The 27,427-nt window shown below is 40.2% G+C and overlaps 3 protein-coding genes across 4 annotated transcripts in view; 2 read left to right on the top strand and 1 right to left on the bottom strand.

Annotated features, from left to right (window-relative positions):
- Positions 1-2,062, top strand: part of LOC145478853 (integrin alpha-X-like) — a 2,453-nt gene extending 391 nt beyond the window's left edge. Inside the window, exons 2-3 of the mRNA XM_081457036.1 lie at positions 20-466; positions 1,329-2,062. Coding sequence (XP_081313162.1) covers positions 325-466; positions 1,329-2,047 — 861 coding nt within the window. The 5' untranslated portion in view covers positions 20-324 and the 3' untranslated portion in view covers positions 2,048-2,062. The remainder of the gene's footprint in view (positions 1-19; positions 467-1,328) is intronic.
- A 1,018-nt stretch (positions 2,063-3,080) lies between these two features.
- Positions 3,081-7,181, bottom strand: LOC145478838 (collagen alpha-1(XXII) chain-like). The gene is made up of 2 exons (XM_081457019.1): positions 6,825-7,181; positions 3,081-3,785 (listed from the first exon to the last, which is right to left on the bottom strand). The coding sequence occupies exons 1-2, from the start codon at positions 6,925-6,927 to the stop codon at positions 3,088-3,090; spliced, it is 801 nt and encodes a 266-aa protein (XP_081313145.1). The 5' UTR covers positions 6,928-7,181; the 3' UTR covers positions 3,081-3,087.
- Positions 7,182-13,960: 6,779 nt separating this feature from the next.
- On the top strand, positions 13,961-27,310 carry LOC145478783 (NACHT domain- and WD repeat-containing protein 1-like). Of its 2 annotated transcripts, XM_081456933.1 has the most exons (9): positions 13,961-14,408; positions 16,169-16,258; positions 16,804-17,122; positions 17,915-18,117; positions 18,466-18,796; positions 19,397-20,124; positions 20,585-20,797; positions 21,412-21,951; positions 22,196-27,310. In XM_081456933.1, the coding sequence occupies exons 2-9, from the start codon at positions 16,199-16,201 to the stop codon at positions 24,830-24,832; spliced, it is 5,031 nt and encodes a 1,676-aa protein (XP_081313059.1). In that variant the 5' UTR covers positions 13,961-14,408; positions 16,169-16,198; the 3' UTR covers positions 24,833-27,310. The 2 variants fall into 2 exon arrangements, with proteins under 2 accessions (XP_081313059.1, XP_081313058.1); XM_081456932.1 differs by lacking the exon at positions 13,961-14,408 and having other exon boundaries at positions 15,824-16,258.
- The last annotated feature ends 117 nt before the right edge of the window (positions 27,311-27,427 follow it).

Here is a 27,427-nt window from a genome sequence, read left to right as displayed (position 1 = left end):
CAGACTCTGGCAACATAAGAAAATCCTTTAATCTGGGACGAAAAATTTATTCTGCTTTTCTCTTATATTTGGTAACTTGTTCGTCTCTGTTCAAATCGATATCTTTACTCATCACTGTAAGAAAAGAAAGAAACGTAAATAAATAATAAACTAGAGAATGGGTTGAAAAAACAGTGACATCGAAGCCCAGCGGCAAACTTGCGTGAGTCACGTGACTTATTCACGCAAACGCGCGAGGTATGGAACCGTTGAGTGCCACCCGTATGACATGCTTGACACAGTATCCTTTTGAAAGGGAAGCAAGGAATATATACTCCATATCAAATGATCTGGTTAAACACAATACTTCAGTTATCTCAGTTCACGATGGTGCATTTGACAGCATTTGCCATCTTTGTTTTCGTCACTTGCGGATTCAATTTGTCGTTGGGAAATAAGGACACTGGCGAAGAAAACTATTACGAAAGTAAGTAAGCTAAATCTTCCACACAGTTGCAAGTCCCATCCGGCATCGTAGAGAATTTTCTACGCTAGAGGACGCAGATCGAGCGTGAGGTCAAATGACCATCTTTCTTAACCGACAAATGTTTTGTTTTTCTGCTGTATGCTCTATCAGTAGACTATCAGTGATACTTGCCAATTAGTAAAGTATCTCTTAAAATGTTGTCTTACCATAGACTGACAAATCGAATTGTTGTGCATTTAGACACAACGCAACCCAGTCGCACTGGAGGTCCATTACAAATCGATCGAATGTGAACGAGTTTTCTTAGTTCTGTTTACTTCATATCGTGTGGTCATGACCAACAGCGGAAAACAATACTGACAGTTAAAGTAAGCCGGAAAGCTACTTGAACTTTGTGTTGGATGAAATGGAAATAGGATCTCTATTGATATCTAGCACCAAGAAAGTCTAAGAAGTAATAACAACGTTTTTACGCATTAGAAGCCATGCCGATGGAATGATTAGGAACATTTTCCGCCAAGAGGAAATATCTTTATATAGCCAACCGGTCTGCCTCCCGCCAGGTTGATATATTTGTTCCTTTCAGTTTAAGTGGCATGCTTGTGAACTAGCTAGGTGCAATTAAGCGCATGAGCCGCAACATTTGAACACTTTTTTTTAACACATTTTTAATTTTGACACTTGACCCTGAAAAGCTTTAGATCCATTTCTTCGCCAAAGGTCTCGGTTTTAACCTCAACTTTATAGCTTTTACAGTTTAGAGTTAATTTATTTACAATATGCCAAGTTGATCTTCAACTTTGAGGATCGAACTACAAAATTAAACCCCAGGTCTGATTATGTTCTTTCTCTACATCATCAGGGTTTCAAAAAATTCCACCCGCCATTGAAACAGCCAAGAAGCTCTACAAGAACTTCTTCAGTGGTGGAACAAGAAGAATCCATAAACGCCAAATCCTTGGAACTTTTTTCGACGTAATTCTCGTTGTCGATTCTTCGAGTTCTGTCAGTAGTGGGGAATTTACAAAAGGACTGGGTGCTTTACGAAATCTTGTCGAGAAATCCCGAAACGACACGAACTATGCAGCCATAACCTACGCGAACCGTGCCAAAATTGAGTTTGACTTCACTTCGAGCTTCAACGCAGCTGGAAAATTTCGCGCGCTAAAGCGTTCTGGCGGGAAAACGAACACGCAGGCCGCGCTCAAACTTTGTCAAAGGATGTTTGTTGAGGGGCAGTATGGCGCTCGTCAGGGAAGTTTTCGCAGAATCCTACTTGTTACAGACGGTCAATCCAACATAAAGAGGGCTGAGACTATTCCCAGCGCTGAGCAATTGAAATTGGTAATGGGGGTTGAAGTATTTGTGATCGCAGTGGGAGAGTATTTAGAAGGGATCAAAGAAATGGTGCAAATGGCAAGTTCCACCGATGCTCACATGTACCGAGTGCTGAATATGAGAGGACTGCATGAGGTCATTAAGCTTATCCCTGATGTTGGACAAAAGACGTGGATCGAAGAAACCTTCGGAGAATCCTCGGAAGAGGGCAAAGAGGAGGAAGGTCCCTTAGGAAAACTGTAATTCTCCAAAGAATTTAAAAGGAGTATTACACCGTTATTACATGAACACTAAGGGTCTTTTGAAAACCTTATGGATTCGTCATATGCGAATGTGATACAAATTTATGTGCCCTCGAATAAAACTGTGTATTTTTCCGTGAATACTCTGTAGAACATGGAATTAATTAATAGTAAATTAAATTAAGTAAACAGGGAACGCTGCTTAAAGTAACTTCTATTTTGCAAATGTTTCAAAATTTAAACTTGGTAAAAGATACAATCCCTTTGTGCAGTAATTAACTTTCGAAAGTCACTTGAGGTTTCAGTTAAAAAAAGAACAAACTATTAAAATACTAATTCTAGGAAGGATCGTGCGCAAAGTACACTCAAAGAGGAGCCACGAATTGGAACGAATAGAAGCCAGAAGACAGTAGAACCTGTAGTACTACTGCTTGTAAAAGTTTTCCCTTATCGCTCATGTTTAAATTGACATGGTAACGTATTCTGAGCTTGCTTGCTAGTAAATTACAATCAACGCTGCTAGCTACACGTTGACATTTAATATGCCCCCTTTGGCAGAAAAATGTTATACTAGTGGTATAAACATTTCAGAAATTTTGAATCATAGGGGCTACCAATAAAATGACTGCTGAAGTGTTCACTGTTTTTCCCTTCTTTGTTTTAACTTTACTAGAATGCGAAATTAGACACCATTTACTAACGAGATCCCTAGATATTATCTAGGTGTTTTAATAGTTAGTAGAACTGTCGAGCTCATAGATCCTGCTAAATGAATTGATAAACACTTGCCTGCCACTAGGTATGTTAAACTTCAAGCAAGTTGCACTGAACTTTTTAACAATCGACAGCAAAAAAGCCAATAATACTCTTATTGGCTTAGTTTTGACCTTTCTGTACTTTAATTTATAGCTTCTTCAACCATATCAAACAAGCAAACGAATGCGAGCGCCCAACCAACCACCCAACCAATCATTCAGCTAAATTAAATGATTGAATGAGATTGAAACAAGCACCAGCTATACACTGAGTTAGTAGCTGTACCTAAAATCGTCCCAGAATGAATGCCTGCCTCAGTCTCATGATCTCCGCTGCCCAGTCCCGTCTGTAACTCACGGGGGTGATGAGTTTAACGATTTCAACAAGTCCTTGCATGTCCCCGGCTCGGTATAAATGTGCATCTAACGTGGTAGCAAGTTGTGCCAACTCGTCAATTCCATCCACATATTCTCCTATTCCGATCACAAAGATCTCGGCTCCATTGAGTTTCAGATCCATCGCTTTCCATAGTGTTCTTTCCCGTTTTATGTTCGATTGACCATCGGTGACAATAAGAACACGCCTATAGCTTCCCACGCGGGCTCCTGTGCCGGGATTTTGAAACATCTGTAAGCTTCTCTCCAAGGCCTCTTGCATGTTTGTTTTTCCTCCTGTTCTTTGCAGCTCCTCCAGTTTTTCATTGGCCTTTTCACCAGAAGTGAAAGTAAAAGCGGGCTGCGCATGAGTGGCTACTGTGATAGCTGCATGCAGAGTTTCCGGTGCTCCCTTGTCAATCAGCATTTGAATGGCCTTGATTCCCTTACGGAACTCTGCATGGCTGATTGAACTTGAGGAGTCGATGATGTAAATGATGTCGTAATAACCGCGTAGCTGTCTTTTCAAGCGAGAGCTGTCAGTTTGAGTGAAGAAGTGCATCTGAAGTCTGTTGCTTGTGGTCATTGCCGGTGGAATATGCTGAAACTCTTCAACAAGAAAATGCTATTTTAGAAATTAGGGTGAGCATTTGCCGCAGACGATTTTGTTGCGCGTTTGGTGAGCATTGAGGGAAAAAAGGCTGTTGTATTGGAGCCTGGTCTCTACTTATTAAGAGTCAAGTCGATTCTAGTTCACTGAAGGACACAAAGGGAACAGTTTGTAGCTTTGTCACCAATTATGAAAAGCTGTGGAAACTGCAAGGGCAGAGGGGTGTAAAAAAGAGGGCATGGTTTGTGAGGAAATCCGATGCGAAATTTTTTTCATAAAACATGATTTCTGTCATCGCAGTCTAAATTTCAGAGATCTAATTGATCTAATTTACTAATTGAATTTAAGGGACACTAGCTTGACGAGAAACGTGCAAACTTGTAACCATGTTTTCTTTTCGTCTAACCACGCAATTTCGACTTCAATCTTTTAAACACTCATAAACTCCCGCGCAAAAAAAAAAAAAAAAAAAAAAAAAATTGAAAACTAAAATAAAATTGAAAACCATGAGTGCGCGTTTTAGACGACGCTGAGCTACAATCCTAAAATATGATCAAAATAACATTTTGCCAAAATCGTTAACTGGGAGCGTTAAAGTTTTAATTCAAGTTCTTTGATTATTCCTGGAGGAGAAATCTTGTCTTTCGCCAGGGTAAGCACAGTTTCACACTGGATAAAGACTGTCTTTGTGTGCTAAGATTAACTGTTAACAGCATTTTCACTAATTTGGTGTAATTTTTCCTTTAATTCAGTGTAGTTAGCAGGTTCATTAGTTCTGGCGTTTTAATCAGGAAATCCTTACTACGGTAGCAGTTGCGCTCATCGTGATAAGACTATTTTCAGAGATTACCGTGGCTGATAACGACACCGTTTGTCTAATTCATAATTTGGCTTGTCGTAGATAATTTACACTTAAATGATTTCGATTTTGCATGGAAGAACAATTAATTCTTCTAATAAACGGAACATTTTGTCTCTCTAGGGCGGCAACGAGAAACCGTGAAATAATATAAGTTAAACTGCAATTTTGCACGCTATCAGGACCTACTAATCTAAGAGCAGAAGGAAAAAAACAGAATCGATCGATGAACAAAACGAAAAAATGCAAGAAGAGATCGCGATTTCTGTCGATAGCATCATATCGAGTTTACTGAAATCGAGTCGAGAAAGATATTTCAGTACATTATGCTTGCAAATGGTAATTATTTAATTTCTGTCAGTATGTTAACCGAGGTTAACCTCCGCTCATGCAAGAATCTATGTTAGTGAAAGCGAAGTTGTTGTGCAATTGTGAAGCTCCTTAGTCCTCTCTGTTAATCGCATATTCATAAAAAGTGAGCGATTTGAAAATGATGTAAGCTGATTTAATCCGTTTCCCAAACCCGTTCCAACAGGACTTAATGTCAGTCATTTTGTGACTACTATGCCCGAGGGTGGGGAGATTCCAATATAAAAAGGACGGGGGTGCTTGTCGGAAATTTGGAAATGAACCTCTAAAAGGTACCAAGATCCTATTTTGTGGGCGTTGCTTGAAATATTTTTCACCCCTAAGAGGTAGCAATTCTAAAACAATAGTTAACTGACCCTCATAATGTTAACAGCGATAAAGACGATTATAAACGAGACAAAATTAAACATCAGTTGATTGTTAAACATCTCCTGACATGTCTTTTTGGCTCAATACCCCAAAAAGTACTGCGAAAGCTCCCGCTTTGGACCTTTTGAGGCTGAACACAATAAGAAGTACCAATAGCGCTTAACCCCTAAAAGGTACGACGAGCACCCCCCGTCCTTTTTTATAGAAGTTCCCCCGGGCCGCTATGCCCGGTTCGTGATTGAGCACGACATTTGCGTGAGTAGACTTGAAGAGTAGACACAGCTTGTCATTTCGTTTTTTGAGGGTCACGGTAAGAGGTATCAAGTAGCTTCAAGAGAATACTGGATTCTGGAAAAGAAATTTATTTTTGTTTCAAAATGGGTGAAAGGTCGAAGCTGGAAGAAACAAGATAATACTCTATTGTTTTTCGCATTCATGTGTGGTCGGCTTATACCTTTCGGACTTTTAGAAGATAAAAGTGTTTTGTTATTGTTATGTAAAGATTGACATACAAAATAATTAACAAAAAGAAACGCAAGTTAATAAACACATAAAGCGTTGGAGCGCATGGAAGCCGAATAAAATATGCGCCATGCTCTGAGATAAGGTGAAAAGCGATTAGAAACTGGATAAGTCGTACTTTTACAAACATTCACTAATCCTGGATGCTTTGAATCGATGCAGCACGATAACGAATTTTTTGAACGTTCTTGAAGTCTCGTCATGTCACTCCATTACTTCAGTCTGATACCGTGTTAGGTAGTTCTTTTTTTATTGATTTTAATTTTGAAGTAGTAGAGGTAGTCTGAAGTAGCTGATAACTTGATGTCAAAATTAAACTCACTCCTAAAGAGAATCTAGCCTTGGGAAGTAGGGTCAGGAAAAGCGTTCTTATGCCTTCATACTCATTATAAAGAAACAAACTCTGTTGATTAATTACTGGTTAGTTTAATTATTTCATTAGCGAACTTTTCTTTTAAATAACCTGCCCAGTACTGAGTGATACCTAACCAGCCGTTGCACACATACACGTACAAAAAAGAGAAAAAAAGTACTTTATTCCACTTTTTGTCGCCCCTTTCGCAAATGTTCTCTTATCTGATAGAAAACTTATATTTACACGCTTTCGTACATAACGACGTAGTAATCGAGTGGATCTGACATATAACAGTTATTCTACGAGTGATTTTTCAGTTCAATGGGAAATATATGCATTTTCAACCGTTCACATGTAGTTCAAAGGATAAGTGTTGTTAATTCTAAATTATCTGCTGATGTTTTCGTTTTGCTCTTTTGATATCTATTCGGAGAATCTCTCAATTTCAGGTCTATGGTCGGTGTTTACATTTTCCACTAAACAACATCTGACGCTCACATCTAGGCCTTAGGCCAAGATCCAGAAACATTCCTCTGATAAGAAAACATGAAACAAACAACTTACTGTTATATTCCTCCAGAAGCCTTTTGTCGTTTTGAAAATCACAGGACACCTGAGGAATAAAAACTTGAAGGCCAACCATCAAAAGATGAAGAAACAGGAGCATTTTCTCTCTTTTGCAAATACCTGTCGTATGTTAGCCAGGTGACCCTGCACGCGAGCAGAAAAAATACCGGAAATATCCCGAGCGCAGTCTTTAACTTTATAAACATCCACTACTGTCACTTCACCTTCTCTCATTTATCTCAGATATGGGTCGTCAAAAGCCGTGTTATGTTTCAAGACTGGAATCTGTTTTACAATTTACTATCACTAATTGTATTCCCAGCTTGTCTTTTCTGTTAGATTAATTAAATTTTCTATGGCTTTTCAACACTGTTATTTCAATTCAGAGCAGTGTGTTTTTATAGTAATTTTCTTTCCTTTATTATTTTACTGTTTGATGGCGTAATTCTTTTTAGAGATAAGAACACATTTGTCATCCCGTAAAGGCTTTTTAAAAAGAGCTAAAAAATGCCGCCTCGTTTTTGTCTGTCACCGCGGGGAAGAACGACAAGCATGAAGATGAATCTGTCGACTACTATAACTAGTTTCAGTATTCTCTCAGCTTTGAATACTTTTCCTCTCAAGGTCAAGAATTAAATAGAAAAAGAAATTTGTCCATTCTTGTAAATGATTTATTTTTTTTCCTCATTGTTTCGGTATAGACTCGGTATTGCAAACAAAGAAACAAAAGGAAAGTCCCCAGTAGTGCTGGAAGACTCCTATCTTGTGCCTGTTCCTCCCCGTCGGGCATTTCTATTGAGGGTTAGAGGCCAGTTATTTTCTGATGCTACAGCAAACAAAAACGGGTTAGCGCTATCCATCTAGCACGTCCGTTAAGAATTTAAGCCCATACTGAAATGCTTTGTGTTGAACAAGCAAGGACCTCTCGAATTAGCAAAAAGCAAACTAAATTAAATATTCCTAGAGATATTGTTTATACAGTATTTTACCATTTTAAATTGCAAACAATATGACGTCATCACTGATCTAAATTAAACAAACTTTGAAAAGATGCAAGGCTGATCAAGAGCCGAGAATATTTCTCTTTCTCCTTACAGTTTTTTTTAACACATCTAATATGGATCAGTTTACTTTGGTTATCAGCCAAAACTAATCTAAGTCGGAGGCTGTCACCCTCACCACGCCTTTGATCCTCTCCTGTTATTTAACCTCTCATCTCGCGCGCGTGCACAGAGGTTTAAAAAACCCCAGGAATACTATTAACTCTCTCTAAATGGTAGTCATTTCTGCAAAGAACATGCTTCGTATCTCGAGTCTACAGAATGGTAGTCATTTCCGCAAAGAAAGGAGGCCAAGAGGGCCGGAAGACTGAACTGATGGGGGAGGAGAAAGGCAGGGGATAAAGGAAGAAGGGGGAGGGGTTATATCCTCTATACGCGGCTTTCTTTTCCAGTTCCCCCTCTTCGGCCTTGCTCACCGATATAGTCCTATCTTGCGAACAGACTCCTTTAATAATAATAATAATAATAATAATAATAATAATAATAATAATAATAATAATAATAACAGAGCTACAGAAGACCGTCCTCCTTGGAACTGCTCACATACTTAGGAGGACTCTATCCATCAAGTAATCCAGCAGACTTTTGACTGCGCTAGGCTCATGGATTGAACTCGGCACCATAAGTTAAAAGCGGCAAGACTTTAATAATAATAATAATAAACTAATATTTTAAGAGGAGGTCTCCAATCACCTAGAGGTAGTTTTCAGGAGGGTCCTCTAAAAAAAATAAAAGGATTTTATTTGTGGGATACATTGTAGTTCTAGAATGCCCTCGCCCGTTTTTTTCCCGTCCTTGGCTAATACATCCCAACCTCAAGACCTGTTCACAGGCTTTCTAAACGGACACCTGTCTAACTTGCAGAGAAATGACTCGCTAACGCTCGTTTCGCGACTTTCGAGCTACTTTCATACGACTTAGAAAAGGGGTGTAACCCGTGACGAGATATATTTTGTTCTCGGTGGCAATTTCTGATTGTGATGCAGGGTCTTTAATAAATGAACAAACAAACGAACGAACAAACTAATGAATGACTTTATTAACGTGTCATATGCCACGTAACTCAGATGATGAAGCTTTAATGCTTGCCAGGATTCTGACTGCACACTTTCATTTTATTATGTTTTATTCTAACGTACACCGGCATGTCAGTTTTCACGGAGGAAAATTTTACATTCACGTGTGGTTACATGTATTCCCAACTGTCAGAGCCGCACTCACCCCTCCGACGACTTCTTTAACAAGCGCCATAAAGACAAATCACGCAGAGATTGGGTAGTATTTTCGGAAAACATTGCCATAGTAATTTTACAATCAGAATACGACAAAAAACATTACTGAAAAATAAAATTTAATGATTCAGTTGTAGGTAAATTAAAATATTATGAATGTCTTATAACAGCGGGATAAAGCCATCTAGAGTACTTGAAAAGCGTCGCCCACCTAATGTATTTCATAAATGAAATAAAAAATGTTCTATACAAATGAATAATAATAAAAAGAAGAAACAATAAACCCTAGTATTATATTAGAATACTTGAAGTCCATCATTTTTCTTACAGCTAAAAATCAAGGGACCGTGCGCGCAAATGTTACTAGGAACCATTTGATATGCAAGGCCTTACATCTTTACAAATAGCCTTTCTGGTATATCAGCTGAAGTGTAGTTACTCTTGAGATGATTTCTCCAGGAAAAAAAAAAAACTGGAAACCTCCATTTACTTTTGCTGACCAAAGAGCGGTAAAGAAGCGTTTATATTTGAGTGATGAAATGTATGATATGTATGATACCTGTGATGTGTGATGTGTGATACCTGTGATGTGTGATGAGTGAAATAGTGACTGCGCGCGCCGTTACGTGAGGTAAAGGGTTTCATATTTCGTCACGTGACAATAGTGTGTGGAACGCCCTCCATTTACCGATTTACCACCATAACAATGAACATAATAGACGGAAAGATATTCTTAGATACACTTACACAGCACCAAAACTCCTTCAGGTCAATAACATCTCACACAGTTCGACAGACCCTAGTGATAAAGTCCTTGTCTTACTGAGTGTAAGCAGCCATCGAAATAAGTGACGGTCACTTCTTGTAATTCCTTTTCTTCTCCAAGCGGAAACAATACGCAGGATCGCAAGCTAAACGAGTTGCTTGATAGTTTACTCGGGGCAGACAGACAAATATTATCGGGAAGAAAGAACAAGGTGTTTGCCTCAGCGCCATTATGCTGTGAACCATTAAGCCAAGACTCTTTGTTCCACTTGCATTCCGAGACAACACTCAGCTGAAGATTCTTGTCGAAGGTTTTCTCGACGCCAGTAAAATCCTCGTCTAAGTGTGAAAGGACAAGACCATTTTGTAGCACTGCACTTGATGACCACATTTCATCTTGCGTGTTCAACTTCTTCTCTCGGATTGTCCCGAAAGAGCGAAGTTGCTTTGATTCGTCGTACGAAACAATCACACTGCATCGAAAATCCCCTCGACACAGGAACATCTCGGCAGCAAGCGGCTTTACAACAACATCTTTTATTCTTGTCCAGACACCTCCGCCGTTGGAATGAAGTACAGCTCTTGCTTCTGGAATAGCTGAATGGCAAAATCCACTTTCATCGGTATCTTTCTTGAAAATTTCCCAAGGTCCTTCGTGTCCCGGGCGCGACAGTTTTTCCGTGCCGTCTTCTGTTTCAAACAGATTTTGATGCTTGATTACCGTCTTCGCTTCGTCGAGGGCTATAAACGATCGAACACCACGAAACTTGTATCTAACCTGGCGTGTGTCCGCTTTCCAGAATGTCCATAAACCGGACCATTGGTAAAGAATGTTGGAACAGAAGGTAGCCCACTGAATGTCCGCAATACTGGCCATCACGATCGATCACTGAATTACAGCATAAAGAACCTCAAACACGAATAGGCTAACTACAATAAAGATATCACTGTCACGTAACGTAGAAAGCCGATAATGAGCACCCCTCCCCTCCAAGCGGTACACGTACTTAGTTGTATTAGTTACAGGAGCGAATGAGGCTAAAACTTAGACCCAAAAAAGTTTTAGAGGGGTCTCAAACCTTAAAAATAATTTTCTGTCGGACAGTTTTGGTACCACTTAAAGAACTTCGCACTCTGACTTCAAAAATGATCTTCTCCAAGTCACATACCACAACAGTTAACGAATGAGGTGTTAATTATATATAAACACGATAACGTACTAATCAATGGTTCGAGACAAAAAATCACCGAAAACAGTGTCCTTGTGAAAATGGGAAAGAGTTTATTAATATTGACTCATATTAACCATGTTGACTGAATAACGGGAAAAATATTTCATAAACTGCAAATTTTAGAGTTGACAACCTAGAAAATTGTGTCCTTTACCAATCATGAAAATTTGATAACATTCGGTTGAAACCCAATGGAAATATCGTGTTTGAAATATTGATGATCCGTCTATTTGGCCGTTTTGAGAGAGAAGGAGAAAGAGAAAACAAACAGCGGTTACAAACATAACAAACAGGTTTCGCATGGTATATAGAGGAAAATCGTTTCAAAATGTGTTTTGCAAATAGTCAGAGATGTTGAACCTTCATGTTTCGAAAAAATGTCTTGTTTTGGAGAAAATTTGTATCTGAAGGTATAAGACCACCTTAATGCAAAAACCAGACCTCCATAAAGTCCAACGGCTTTGAAAGTAATCTGAAAGGCCCCTTTTAGCTCCTTTTTCTCAGTTTGAAATAGCAGCAAGTCTCCTTGTCATTTGTATCTAGTTTAAATTTGTAAATAAAACTGTTACTACTGATATGACTGTCTTCATACCTTTTTTGTCAACTCCCTCAAAGGATGTCCTTATCAAGATATTTCACTCCGTGACCTACCTGCGTATTTTCCCCTGGGGTAAGCCGGCCCTAGGCTAGGGCTTATTTTTGTTCCAAAAAGAGTAAGTTTAACGTCGGAAGAAATTTTGGGCTTTAAATTAGTCGGACTTATATTATTTGGCATATTTTTGAGTGGGATTTCCCACACTTTGTCAATGCCAGGGATATTTATTTGATTATTTGTCAACGAGAGCAAAGACTGGGTTCCACCAGCAAAAGGTTGAGTGTTTTTGAGCGGCGGCCATTAGATGTGTGATTACTCTTACTGGGTGTTGTTTTTTTTGGCGAATTTTGACTTGTTTTTGAGATTCGGAGGGAGTCTTAAGTCTCAGGTCTTAGTGTTTTTCAGACACTCGCTGCCGTATTTATTTTTTACGCGCCATTTATTGTAAGGTGGGTAAACATTTGCTTTCTGTGTATGGCGCAAAATTCTTGGATGAATAAGGAACAATCAATCAATCATACAAAGTTCCAGTTCTCGGACAGAACTTTCTGCGATTACATATTTAAACTATGTCACATTGAAATTCCTTTGAACAGCTGAAAATCCCGACAATTTCTGCGGAAAATGAATTCTAGTAAACATTGTGCATATCGCGACGCGCAGTCTGCAACTGTCGGAATAAAATTTGCACTTGATTGATTTCATTACTTTCAACTCCTGTCTATTGCTAAAATCAGCATGTTTATATCAACAACCGAAGTTTTACGGACAGATATAAAATAATGACAAAGCCCAGTATCTGTGTATTTATGGTTAGCAAGTTGAGGTCCTCTTGACTGATAAACCATGATTTCTTGATACGTTGCGTGACGGTGCAGTTTCCGTAGACTCACAAGTTTAAAAGGACTAAATATTTTCGTTTGCCTTCAAACTTCACGCTAAATATTTTCACATTTACTGGCCATGTTTAAGCACAAAAGCTAATTTCTAAAAAGTATAATTTACATACAGTTTTCTCAGCTGGAAGCACGAATATTAGCTGACATTTGTAATCGGAGCTGATTTATCGTAAATAAACTCCATGCAACCAGCGACCGATTCTAATATTTCCGCTGAGGAATAAAAGTAGACAACATTTCTATTGCCGTTTCTTGGTTCAGGCTTACTCTTATGGCTTTAGAGTACTTTTCCGAACAATTTCGACCGGATACAGACTGAATTTTTCATGAAGGGGGGTGGGGGGGGGGGGGAGCATTTGCGTAAGAGCTAAGGCTAACTAGTCTATTTGTCTCCGCTGGAACTAATCGACAAATCCCAGGACAAATGTAGCTAATGAAATAAAGCTGTTCCCACAGTAAACATCCCCAAGCCAACGCGATTCAAAAGTTGTGTTCGGGAACATTAACTGTCCCAGTTGTGTAGCAGGTCATCTGGCATCCCGACGAAACAGGCCACGTTATTGTTGATTGCACGGTCCAGAATCACAACCAAAAACTAAACCGTCTCGTGTGCACTTGCTTTTCGATGATGTCATTTGTTTTCGCCCCTGCTGCGAAAAACAAGCCTAACCTGCAAAATGTGTTTACTTCAATGGCTCTTTCAATGAACCCGACCCCCCTTGACTTTTGTTTTTTGTCTTTTTTTGTCTCTTTTTGTTGTCGTTGTTTTTTTCGCTGGGTTTTAGTATACGTTGTGAAACAACGGTTACACGGGATTTTGCCAAGGTAACAAAAATGGCACATGGAGGAAAACATTTTTCCGTTTCGGTTACATATTAATGACAAACATTGAAACGTGTTTTGCTCGTAATACCTTAGACATCAAAACACCAATGCAACTGACCACATTAAATGTCAAGGGCACTGCATGTGATCTTTTTGATGTATCCACGGGTATTAACTACGGGAAATTTACCTCCGGAAATATTCGTCATACTCACTGGTAAAAGGTTCATTTACCGCGGTGAAGAGTTCCGTGTAACTAATCGTTAGGGAGCGAATTTCCTGGAAACTAAAGTCCAAACATGTTTCTCCTGTAACAGTTTTTTCATCTGCAACCTGGAATCTTACAGTCAGGACTCTACGGTATCTTTACTCAACGTTCATCACTACAACACGACAAAATGTATAAATATCCACTGTAAAGCTACAATTTCTCTGATTTATCCATAGAGCATCAACTTTCATTTGACTGAAATCCCACACAAGTTCGCATTGCGGACCTATTTTTAAAGGGCCTCAGAGTCTGAGAAATTTTAGGAATTGACTAATTGGTGGAGAGATTTTGCGTTTAAATCGATTTAATTTGTATTTGGAGGACACTTTTGGGGGTGGACTTAGTTTCAAGTAGTTTTTACTTGAAGTGTTCGCGCAATATTCCTTAAACTTGGTCCAAGGCAGAACACCCTGGAAATCGATTCCTCGTGCCTTCTGGGTGCTGGGGACGGAGTGGGGAGGAGCGCGTCGAACGCGGGCAACAACTGCTTGTGACCTCGAGTCACGCAATCTCGCCAAAGTTGTCCCGGGATTTGTGTACGAACGGTCGGATGATATCGCTACATCTTGAACAACGAATTGGTTGAATCGGGGCTATTTTACTTGAAAACCTTTTTTTATATTGTATTACACCATTAACCGGTGGTGACTGCACGGTGTGACTGTCAGAAAGTTTGAAAACACCTCAAACAATGCTTACAGGTAAGTTTCAGCTTATTCGCATTTCACTGTTGCAACAAGTTTGGCTCATGGCTCGTGTACGACGACCTCCGGCGGAAGTTTTTTCCCAGATCATGGATTTCTATGAACAATTTCAAGGACTCATTTAATTAACGTTAAGTCTCTTGTGAAATGGTCTTCAGTTATATTAGAGTGAGAATCGATCGTGACTATGAATGAAAACAAAATGGCGGCATTAATTTCTTTGTAAATTATTCAGTTCATTTTTGTGCAATAAAACAGTAAAAACGTGCCTATTAATTTAAAGGTGCGAGAAAAAAGTGAGGTCAGATTCAATAGTAATGAGGTCAATCGTTCTTTAAACTTATCAGCTAAAGTGATTTAAAGATGAGAGAAAAACATGAGGTCAGATTCAATAGTAATGAGGTCAATCGATCTGTAAACTTATCAGCTAAAATGGACCATTGACACTTGATCTCTGTGGATTCGTTACCAAGCAACTTTGGTAAACTGAATTTACCGAACACTTGACTATTCTGTCTATTTGTCAAGTTAATCTATGACTTTGAAGCACAAGCTTCGTTAGCATTAATTCGCAATATTTTTCATGATTCCTGTTTCTGTTGATTGTACAAAATTGTAGGATTGTACAAAAATTGTAGGGGGAAAAAAACGCTGAATGCAGACACAAGACATGCATGATCAAAACAACATAGAAATTTCATGTTTCATGAATGATCACTATGTTGGCACAAAAAGATGCATGGCTGATCTGTCTCTGAGAAAAGTCAAAAAAACAGTGGAAACAGGAAATGCATTATAACAACAAGCTCAAGTACATTAATGAGGTCTGAAAAATATCATGGATCTGTTGCCAGCACAGGGATCGAACAAAACTTGAATTCCCGCTTGTGCTTGGGACAAGTAGTTCTCAAATTTTGCTTGTCCTGGGTAAGTCTTAGTTTGCTCTTTTAATGAACAAAACTTGAATTCCAGCTTGCCCTTGGGACAAGTAGTTTTCAAATTTTGCTTGTGCTGGGCAAGTCTTAGTTTGCTCTTTTAATGCTTTAGATGGTAGATGACTTGCCTGATGCCCATCGGGCATATGAGAATGAAAAGCCACTTACCCAGTAGGACAGTCTACTTGTCCCGGATGACCAGATGACACTTATTTTGAGCCCTGCAGGATTGATCATGATAAAATTGAATATAGCGTTCTCTGGTAAAAATTATGAAAAAACATAAGCTTTCAACAGGCAGTCTACTGTCTTTGACGAATAAAAATTTGTGATAAAATGCAAAGTTAAATTTTTTTTTTGTCAAAGACAGTAGACTGGCGGTCAAAAGCTCATGTTTTTTTAATATTTTTACCAGAGAATGCTATATTCAATTTTATAATGAGGTCTTACTTAACAGGAGGCAAGACAACAGCTTTTTGCTGTGAAATATAAAAGAAAGAATTTAGTGAAGTGAAGTGGACTAGGGAAAAACCCCTCAGGTTCATTTTTGAGTCTGTTATATGCTGTGAGATTATGGAAATAGCATTCCAGAGATTCTAGATTTTTTAATTTTTAATATCCAGGGATTATAACTACTGTGCACCAACTGCTATGGTCCTCTGTTTCTGAATTTCTTGAAAGTAGTGCCTCATGTTTTTTGTCAGGTATTTTCAAGAAAAAAATACAGTTGGAATTTAGTAAGTCCTTTCTTACCCCTCCATACTTTTGCAACCTTATAGACCCGGCCTTTCGGAATGACCTTTCTTATCATTTAATCATCAGACCCTGTGATTTAACCTTGTTCAATGTACAATGGGATGTGGAGCTTCAGTATCTCAATCTAATACCATCAATACCATTCATCCAAACCAGGTAACCAGTATAATACTGTTTGCATATGGGTTGGGTTTGGTGTGCAGTCCTTGTGGTCCTTGTTTATTCCTGCGATTGCAAATGTGAAAAGGTTGGAATGGATAAGAAGGGCTTGAGTGAGAGGTGTGTGCCACACCCTTATCTAACCTTTGTCTCAACCCATTCTCTTCTTGTCTTAAAACCCTCACCTTGTCTCTCTTCCTGATTTCCAAGAGAAAAACAGACTGCAAGCAGTCTGGTATTGCTGCTATTTAATATATGTAGTAAGATAGAACTCTAGTCAATCTCCTGACCTTGTATTGAGGGTTATTAAGTCTTACTTGGCACTCAAACTGTCCCTCCACCAGTAAAATTGTGCAGTATTTTGATGTTAGACATGACAAATGCTGATGCATAATGGAAATAATGAAAATGATAATACAAGGAATGTGTTATGGTTCAAGAGATTTAAACACAGTTAAATCATATTGTGCCATGATAAAATATATCTATCTGTCTGCACACAGTGCAGACCTATTAATCATTCTTTTTGTTTTGTGTGACAGCCTGCTCCATTTCTGAGCAAAACATTAAGGTTGGCTGATAATGAAATTGTTGAAGAGGAAGATGATTTCGATGAAAGTGACAGTGAGACTTCATTGGCAAGTGAGGCAGATGATAATGAGCCATCAAGAGACCTAAGTTATGAAGGGCCAAAACAAGACCACCTGGTGCCCGTTGATTTGCAGATGGGACGTAGGATTCCTGAGAAAGACCCTGTAGTGTACAGTTTGCCAGCAAGAAAGCTTTTGATTGGGGATATCACTGATGATATTCCAGAGAATGTGAAAGTTGTGAGAATTTTTACAAGCTCAACATTTACAGGTATTTTAATTAAGAATAATATTTGGGTTAATAATTCCTCAAGTAAACACCTGTAGGTTGAGACGTACAGGTACTGAAGTGTGAAAGCCTAAAGGTGCCAAAACCTCATTTTCTGGTTGTGGCTTGAATTCATTTTCCAATTTTAAAAAGCTATTAAATACTAAGCCATCTGGTTACTGTGGTGTTTTTGCAGTACTAAATACCTGAACCAAAATGTTGATCACTAAGAGATACCCAGGGAAGGGGGGAGGGATTCCTATATAAAAATGATGGGGCTAATTTTGAAAAGAACCCCTAAGAGGTACCAAGATTCTGTTTTGTGTGTATGGCTTGAAATTTTTTTCTCCCTTGAGATGTACCACTTCTTACATAACACATTATCTCCTGTCATATTTTTTGGCTTAACACCCTAAAAGGTACTGCAAAAGCTCCCGCTGCGGACCTTTTGAGGCTAAACACCCTAAGAGGTACTAAAACCGCATTTTTAACCCCTAAAAGTTACTACAAGCACTCCCATCAATTTTATATGGGAGTTCCCTCCCTTCCACTCCCTGGGAGAGATACTACGATCATTCCCATCAGGTAAATGTAGGAGTCCCTCCCCAAGATGAATACTGGAGTTATGTATTGGCAGTGTGCAAGCTTTGAGCCATGTTTCATACTTACATTGCTGACCTCCCATCACCCTACCTTGACCGTGTGTTCAGACAGTTACGACGCCTGTACATACAGTATGCACCTAATGTCACCCTTGATGGCACTGGCCAATTGTTTAACTATTGTTTGTTTCAGACACGTCAGTTGAGCGAAACACTCTTATGGAACAGGTTTATCCCAAACTGAAGTCTTTCTGCCAGGAGCGAGGCTATGATTTCCAAGTGGTGGACATGAGGTGGGGAATCAGGGAGGAAGCCACAGATGATCATATGATGACAGAGTTATGTATGAGAGAATTGACCACCTGTCAAAAGCTGTCAACCGGTCCTAACTTTGTAGTAAGTACCACTTGCATGATAATCAGGTGATAAAGATGAAAATTGATCAAACTCGAATTCTGCCAACTATGAACTAGAAACCTATGAAAACCAGCGTGGTTGTTTTGCTGCGCCCGCGATCCTCTCCTTCCACGGTGGAGAGGATCGTGGGCGCGCCGAAACACCCATGGCTGGAAACTTAGCCTAAGGTCTGGCACACAGGTTAGGGCTACAAATTCAGTCCCATTTTTGATACAAGATAGAAATCTGAATTTGTTTTGTCATGCAAGACAAGTTAAGTTAAAGAAGAGATGAAAAATAGTGATCCACACACGTTTCAAGTAGTATGTTTCTTTATTTTGTTTATAGACTTTTATGGGACAGAAATACGGTTATCGTCCACTTCAGCCTCGTGTTGCAGCCAGCGAATTTGAACGTCTTATGAAAGCAGTGGAAAGCATTGAAGACTGTGATCTTTTGAAGCACTGGTATTGGCGGGACGACAACAGTGTTCCACCAGTCTACGTCCTACAACCCATCTCGTCACGCCTGCCTCACTACAATGACTTGCGTGACCTTGAACTGAGGAACGAGGCAAGAGGAAAGTGGTGGGCGGCGTATGAAAGACTTCATGTTATAATGAGGCGCGCGGCGGACAAGGTTTTAACGAAGGACGAAAGAAGAAAGTTCTACATGTCGGGTGAGGCAGTATAATCGCTTTATTGTTAACTCTTTATTTTTCAAGGCTGATTAACATTGTATTTCTCCTTGCAACATGTATTCTATGTAAACCTGGGAGCAGACAGGAGAACTACTTCAAAAGACATGGAAACAAACAAAAACAATAGAAATTTGCGGTGTAGTTCAGGAGTTACTCGAGTTTTCCCACGGTTCCCTTCGATCGCGGCCTTTCCACTCTGTTCCTTTCCGTGAGTTCTGTTCACATGCTGGTGTATTAAGGGAGTACAGTCAGGCTAAGCCGTTTCTTTCTTTTTTTTTTTTTTTCGAGTCAGCAAGCATAATTAGTTTTTGCAACCTGGCACTTTTCCACTGAGTAACTGTATAAGAAGTGAGTTCTCTTTATTGAAATGTTTCGATCGAAGAAAATGGTATCTTTCACTTTGCACATTGTGCATTTAAGCTTAATGCTTGGAACTAAGTAGGGGCAAAACTTGAAAGAAAGTAACCTGGCCGTGATCGACAAAAGTCACTCCCGGTTGTATGAATTTTGAAACAAATCAATTCTCAGCTTAGCAAAATAGAAACTCGTTGAGCTAAAACTGTTGTTCGTTTCCTTCAGTGACGGAAGAAGAAATTCGACGTGGCATTATCAATTCCCCGTCACCTACAAAACACTGCTTTTGGTTTAAAAGAGTCATCACGGATTTAAGAAAGAACACTCATAAACCTAAGGCGTCCAAATTTATCGATAAAACACAGGATGCTTCAAATATTGACGAGACCGCGCAAGAGCTTTTAAACTCGTTACAAGACGAGGAGATACCTCAAGTGTTGCCTAGCAACAATGTCATTCAGTACGACATCTCATGGACCGACAACGGTGTCGACCCAGTCTCTACTCGGGAGCATAAAGAATACATAGAAAACCTATGCAACAGGTTTTACTTAACTCTTTGTGGAATGATCCAGGAAGGAATGGAAGAGAGTGATACGCTGCAGATCAATGACCCGTTAACGAAAGAAGTTTTGGATCACGCATCTTTTTGTCTGCGAAAGTGTAAGTCATTTTACGGAAGGGAAGACTTTTTGGGGACAATTCGCGACGGTTTCATAAACAGCAATGGGGAGAGAGTTGTTGTGATTTATGGTGAATCGGGTTGCGGCAAGACTTCCATCTTGGCAAAGATGGCCAAAGACGTGAAACGTTGGCTGGAAAATCAGAACTGCTTTGCTGTGTTTAGGTTTCTTGGAACGTCTCCAAACTCGTCTAGTGCCAGGCTTCTGCTACGAAGCATCTGTCAACAGCTGTGCAAATTAACGGGACAGAACACTGCTAATATCCCGGATGTGAGTAAAGCACCTTCGCAAACTTTGTATTGTGATGTCTCTTCCTAAGATTACTGCTCAGACGATTCTTAATTGCTTAGATAACTTAGATAACCTGCTCCCCTTCACACATTACCCCTTTACCTTCACACATTACTGATTATTTTTTCTTTGAGCTCAGTGCTCCGGGGCCCAGGAGCATGGCCATCACAATTTTTTCCTTTTCAGTTATGAGTGACTGTTCTACGGAGATTCCACATCCTCTTTTGCATTAATGTATCGTATTTAGCTACTGTGTATTATTTTTTAAAGTCTTCATGAAAATTACCCTTTACCTTATCTCTCCTCCACACATTTCTCACAACGTGATTTGGAAAATTGAATTTTGTAATTTTTACGATTTCATCACCAATCTCCGCGGTAGATCTTCACCTAACGCTTCCCTCTACACTCACTAACGGACGTAATTATTTGCTTGAAGGACATGAAGTCGTTATCAGAGTTCTTTCCAACGTGCCTTGAAAAGGCTTGTGCTGAAATGCGGGTTGTGCTCATTCTAGACTCGCTTGATCAACTGTCTACAGAGGATGGTGGAAGACGGCTGGAGTGGTGGCCTCGAAATTTACCTGAAAATGTGTCGGTCATCATGTCTACACTGCCAGGAGAGGAATTTGAAACTTTTCCTAACTTAAAGGTGAGTTCGATTCAGAAATACCCGTTTACAGGAGGTGTTGCAATAATTAGACATTTCAAAAGCTAATGTGTTTAAAACGGTGAGATATTTAGTGGCAAGTTCACGATCTTCGTGGGTCACCGATCCTTCTAACTTAGGAGGATTTATGTGGCTAAGCTCAACAGACATACCATTCTCGTTATAATGTTGCTTTCGCTACACTCCAGCACGACCACCCGGCCTTGGTCGTCTCCTTCTTCACCGTCCTTCTTCATGCTGTCTTGGCCCTCCCTGTCTAATGTTCACCGTAACACTACTACCTAATCCCCACCCTCTTTCCTGAGTACGCTTCCTGACTCCTTCCTAACAAGCCCCTCCCCCCTCCTCTGTCGTACCTCTCTGCTTGCATCATTATCCCTCCTCCACCAACTCTAGAGATTGTCTGTCACTGATCGAAGGTAAACGTGGCTTAAAAGGCATTGATATAAGTCGCCATTTATGTCTACATAAATGGCAGAATCAATTGTTGCCTTGGTAGCCTGTTATCAACTACACGTTAATATCCCTGCCGTGAAAGCAACAAATAGAATTGTTTGAATTTTGAAACGTTTTTTGTTTGTTCGTGCTTTGTTAAGACCATGTTTCCCGAGAAGTGTTTCCTGGAAGTTCCTCAGATGGCGACTTCAGAGGCTGATCTGATCTTAAGCAGCTGGCTCAAGTCAACAAATCGTGCACTTCAGCAACCACAGAAGGATGTTATCCTCCGCGCGTTCCAGAATTGCCAGTTACCGCTGTACTTAAAGTTGGCTTTCGACGAAGCTTGCCGGTGGAAGTCGTACACGCCAATCAGCGAAACGCGAGTGGAATCCACTATCAAAGAAATCATCAGTGCTTTGTTTGACCGCCTTGAAAGATTGCATGGTAAAATCCTGGTGAGTCACGCACTCGGCTACATCACGGCATCCAAGACGGGCGTGACAGAGCCAGAGCTGGAGGATCTTCTGTCTCTAGATGACACTGTGTTGAATGACGTCTATCAGTTTTGGACTCCTCCCATAAGGAGGATGTTGCCTACCCTGTGGTTCCGGATTCATGCTGACATCGGGGATTATCTGATTCAGCGTGGTGCAAATGGGTTACCTGTGGTATACTGGTATCACAGACAATTTATTGAGGTGAGTTTGTGACTACTTTCCAGAATTTGACAATAACTGACAGCTAAATCATCAGAGGACCAATCAGAACGAAACATTATTCTCAGCCATTCAGGTTCCAAAGCACTTCCCCGCGCTATCTCCTGAATTAATGGCTAATTATGCGATGGTCATCTCTAGTGCTCCGCGATCACATGGTTTTTTTCCTTTGTTATATATCGCTTATATTAAAATGATATACGTTGTTGTTGTTTTCATCTCTCAGGTGGCGAGGGATCGCTATCTCGAAGGCAAGCAGGGTGAAATCATTCACTACAACATGAGCGAGTATTTTCTTGGAACTTGGGCTGACGGAAACAAGAAACCGTTTGTCAACAAGGACAACGAGACAATCTACATGGACAGACTTGTGGCCAAACAGCCTCTCATGTACGAAACAAACGAGGAGCGAAACGTTTTCAACTTCCGAAAGTTGAACGAACTGCCTCACCACCTGTTGAAATCCATCCAGCTGGAACCGCTCAAGAAAGAGGCACTTTGCAACTTTGAATTCTTACTCGCGAAACTCAGAGCAACCTCTTTAGATGTTGTATTGGAGGATTTTTCTGCAGCGCGCAATTGGTACGGAGACGACGATGAAATCGAAATTGTTGAAAAATTCATGCGGTTATCATCAATGGCTTTAATGAAAGATCCACGACAGTTGGCCCCTCAGCTTATTGGAAGGTTACAGAGCTTTAAAGACAACGGACGACATCCATCTGTCGGCAAGCTTGTGAAAGACGCCTACAACTCTAGTGTGCCTTGTTTCGTTCCCAGTTACCAGTGTCTCACTTCGCCTGGAGGTTCCTTGATGTCATCCACCGAGGTTGGTGATCAGAATGTAGTTTGCGAATTCAGTTGCGATGGAAAGACAGTTTTTGTCGGTTATCCAACCAAAGATGGCGTCGAGATTAAAGTTCTTGATGTCCGTACTGGAAACTTGATCCGCCGTGTTATGTTTCGTTGGGAGAACGAAAGAGCTTTCAAGTGGTTCCTTAGATCAAGTGAACATCACAAAGACAGGCTTCTGTTAGCCGGGTCTAAAACAGTCTTTCTTGTAGACTTACAAACACGGCAAGTTCTTCAAACTTACGACGCCCTCAGCGAAGCGTTTTACAATTTCCACTACTCAGTCTCCTTTGGTAGCAACGAAGACGTAGTCGCAGCTCTGACTGACACGGGTCTTAAGATCTGGAACACTGCAGACGGAAACTTGTTGCATGCACTGGCTCTTGGACAGTTAGATCGTGAAACTGCCAGAACTATGGACGCGAAAGGAAAGTTCTTGGTGTACAGTCTACACGGGCAAGGCCTTCACGTTCTGGATGTTTCAACTTGCGAGGAATTAACGATGATTGATGTTGGCGAGAAAGTTAAAGAAGTCAGAATATCTGCCTTGAACCAAATTGTTGTTCTCCCAGCCTCCCGCAAAAGCGTCTTTCTTTACGATTTGAACACCAGAGTTTTGGTCAAGAACATTCCTGAATACGAAGCTTACTTTGGTTTACATCGTCTCCAGCTAACCCAAGATGGGACAAAAGCTATCAGTTATAACGACGCGTTCGTTCTTGTCACAAATTTGCAAAGCGGCGAGGTACAAAAAACACCGAAGAGCCGTCTCTTGGGAAGTCGAGTCGATTGTGCCAATCTTTTTACAAGAGATGGTAGACAGGTGTTGGCTGTTTGTTTTGACAAGATTCTTCGCATTTACAAATATCCGCCCAAAGAGGAGACTTGCGCAGAAAGCGATCTGTTCGCCAACGAGAAGATTAGCGGTGTCTATCCTGGCGTTGATGGCCGCCACCTTGTAACAACATCGATGGGCTCCGACGGGCAGACGCTTTCGGTATGGGATGTACCTTTGTCAAAAGTTGTTCGACGCCTGCGATACTCAGATATTGGAGTTAACGAGGTTAGAATGCTGAATTCTACACAAGCAGTGGCAAAGATTTACATCGAAGAACGCAAAGAGTTCGCCTTTGCCTTTGTGGACCTCAAAGACGGCAGCGTGTTACGGTGGATGGATGGTAACGCTGGTCATTCCTGGGCCATGGGCTTCGTGAAGGAGGCGCATTTTCTGGCCTTTTCGAGAGTTCAACGACAGCTGGAGACTTGGGATGTTTCTACAGGGCGGCTCGTTCAACAACGTGGCTTTGGCAGAAAGTTTCGCCTGGCGGATGCCATGCTCAGTAACAGTGGTGACGTCATAGTGTGTTCCCTGGTGCAGAGGATGAAGAAGCCGAACAAGTCTCTCCCGCTCATCGTGCTGGATACAGACACAGACGAGCATCAGCTACTGAAGGTAAAAGGGAAGCAGCTTACACTGCGTGCAGCTTCCCTCGACGATAAAGGTAGGTATCTTCTCTGCTCAGCTGACGATCACACTGCTCTTATTTGGGATGTCAGAAATCCCGCAAAGCTTTTGCACACCTTGAAAATGAAAGAAGTCGTTGCTTCAGGTTTATCCACGGAATTGCAGCCACTCGCTGTCACGTCCCATCGAGACGGAACTTTGCTTGTAGTTAACGTTCTTACGGGGCAAATACTACACAAGCACAGAAGCGAGCCCGCGCACAAGATACTCATCTCAAGCAACGTAGTAGCGTATACGTTTCATCGAAACCACTTCTACGCGTGGGATCTTCAAAAAGGCAGGAGTATCGCTACATTCACTGCTGATTGGGAACCCACGTCCAGACACGTTTACGTTATTGGTAGTCACGTGACTATGTGTCTGCCTGACCAGTCGCGCGAGATAAATCTTAGACTTCGAATTCCGGCGTTTAAAGAAGAAAACCTCTCGGGACAGTCTCCATACGAGGGAGAGGCCCTAGAGGGACATTTATCGGTGTTGATCTAATTGGATTTTGGACTCTATAATATTTGCAATAATGTCGTCTTTTTGTGTTGCCTGTGCCTGTTCTCTCGATGAAGTCACATGCAATACTTTTTCAAGATGAGCGTCCTTTATGAACTGAATGGAGATAGTTGTAAATGAAATGAAATGAAATGAAATGTTCTTCGTTCTCTCAAAAAGATATTTAAAGAAGTTAGTCATCGGACTTACCGCTCCCGACGTCTTTCATACTTAATTTAATACTGTACATCGAATTTTTCTATGCACAAAAATCCGCTGCTTAATTGCAGAGAAAAGCTTTGTAAATAGAAGATTTCGACAAACGCGAAGGGTAACAAGGATTTCAAAACTAAACTCCTTCTTTGTCAGTGTTCCTATCTTATAGAAATTTAAATCATGAAATACATGGCAACTAGATTAATCGTTTAACAGCCATTTAAGGGTCACCGTATTTTAGGTAATTCTGTTTATTTTCGGTAAATACGACATCTAAACTTCAAATTGACAGAGCAGGAGCATAAGTCTTTTGGCCAAATCACAGCCACAAAACAAACGAGGATGATTTCAGACCGTTATAAATAACACTAATTCAAGTTCAGATACAGGTGAAAAACGTCGGCCCGATGTTTTTCAATTTTAGCCCAATGCAATCCATTTTAATCTTCTCCAGTTTTGCCCGTTCATTGCTCTTTTTTTCTTTTCTGCATTTCTTTTGAGTTCTTGTGCAGTTTAAAGCCGTTATATGTTGTGTCGATGACTAGTTGGTCAGTGCTAAAATTGCCCATAAAAACTGCGTGACCAAAGTAGTAGAGAAACCTGTGAGATCAGGCTTAGTCCGGCCGGGACCATTGGCTCTACTGCATTTGCTGAACGGTTCATTCAGTAGATTCTTTAATGTAACAGTGAAACTCGTGGAATTGTTGTAAATAGAATGCATTATTAGTTCTTGAAAGATAGCTGTATATGGCAAGTGATGAACAGGAAGAAACGCCACTGAGCGTTCAAAGTGTAAGAATTTATCCACTCTGTTTTGGCCTTGGTTCATTGTCATTAAAAATCTCAATTTAATAGCTCTGTCTTTGTGCACGGGTATGCATGGAATAACGTTTGTTATTTCTTTGTTTAGGAGTCATTGTTATTTTCTCAGTTTTTTTGTTTTCAGTTGTTGATTACGTTTTTTTGTCCCTTTGGAGTACGGGAGGACAGAAGTAAACTAATTGTTCAAGAAACAACAGCAAGACAACATTTGATGTGGAATGTAAACAATTAATGGTCGTTAATTATCGTTTGTTGTTAGCTGTAAAATAAAGTTAGCTGCGGTAAAAGTTCCATTTCATCATTAGGCAGTCCTATTGTGAACCCCGCCCGTGCAAGCAGCCAATCAGAATCGAGAAATTGTTATTGATATTATTACTGTATCTTGCTGCCCTAATTTGTTCGTGGTCAGTCTTGTTAACCACTGGAAAGGTTTTATGAAGGGTTGAATGGCACAGTCACAGGACCTTGCGGGGTAAGTATTAATTGAAAAGTTTCATTCAGAGTATTTCGTCACAGAGATTTATGCGTAATCACTTTCGTCGCAATGCTAAGCCTTACCAGCGTTATGCGCAATTTAGAAAACTATCCGTAATATTGCTTCACGAGACAAATAACTCATCCTTGCTTTGTCTACTTAGTTATACATGCATTCCAAAAGCGTGGACAACAAAATGTAATATTTCGTAGTAGTTTACTGTTCGGAAAAGATTGCGAGCGGAGGTCAAGGAATGTAGGACGTTAATCTAAAATTTGGCTAAGAGTAAGGGGTTTCCTGTTGTTTTGCTAACTTTGATAGTTGTCTTGGACCATTTTAAGATTTGAACTTTATGCAAATGTATGTAGCTAAGAGTAGACCAATTTCGATATATTAGAATTCAGCCTTAAACAATAGACCTCAGTACGAGGCTCTGGGGAATAACTACAGAGTTTGTGGGGTTTATTCCCCAGAGCCTCGTGCTGAGGTCTATTGTGTTAGGCTGAATTTAATATGTCGAAATTGGTCTATTGTTTCTTATTCCCACCGGAGCCCCCACTATCAATCTCCCTGTATGGGAACGAGACGGCTGCGATGATGAGAGGAGGCGAGAGATCCAGTAAGCAGCGTAGGAGGCCATCATTGCGAGAAGGAAGGAGTGTCTGATGTTCGAGGGGCTTTTGAACCGAAGAGAAAGTTGCGTGACAATTTTACGGTTCAAAAATTATGCTTATGTATTCTAATCATTGAGGTCCATTGACAGTACTGCATTCCTCCGTCATGCAAATACGAAATACCAAAGCCCGCTCGATTACAACACAATGTATTCGTCACCGCTGGATTGCAATAGACGTTGATTTGAACATTTTAATAATAAATTTGTAACGCCACTTTTTCGTGGGTTTAAGTGCCTTTTTCATTGATAAATTTGAAAGAGTTCCATTATATCGATGTTAATAAAACTCTGGATTAAAACTTGCTGCACTGTCAGGCAAACATGGTTCACGTTTTTGAAAAATCTAACATGCCGTATTTGAGATTTTTGAAAAAGCACTAAAAATCAAAAATTGCTCGAAAATTATAGG

This window comes from Orbicella franksi, chromosome 2 (assembly GCF_964199315.1).
Source record: "Orbicella franksi chromosome 2, jaOrbFran1.1, whole genome shotgun sequence".
Lineage (NCBI taxonomy): Eukaryota > Metazoa > Cnidaria > Anthozoa > Scleractinia > Merulinidae > Orbicella > Orbicella franksi.
This window is presented reverse-complemented; position numbering and strand designations above follow the sequence as displayed.

Coding starts and splice junctions, on each gene's coding strand:
- LOC145478838 (XM_081457019.1), bottom strand. CDS start 6,927: ATGCTCCTGTTTCTTCATCTTTTGATGGTTGGCCTTCAAGTTTTTATT. Junction 3,786..6,824: donor GCTTCTGGAGGAATATAACA/GTAAGTTGTTTG, acceptor TTCTTGTTGAAG/AGTTTCAGCATATTCCACCG.
- LOC145478783 (XM_081456933.1), top strand. CDS start 16,199: ATGGGATGTGGAGCTTCAGTATCTCAATCTAATACCATCAATACCATT. Junction 18,797..19,396: donor AAGAAAGTTCTACATGTCGG/GTGAGGCAGTAT, acceptor CGTTTCCTTCAG/TGACGGAAGAAGAAATTCGA. Junction 20,125..20,584: donor ACACTGCTAATATCCCGGAT/GTGAGTAAAGCA, acceptor ATTTGCTTGAAG/GACATGAAGTCGTTATCAGA.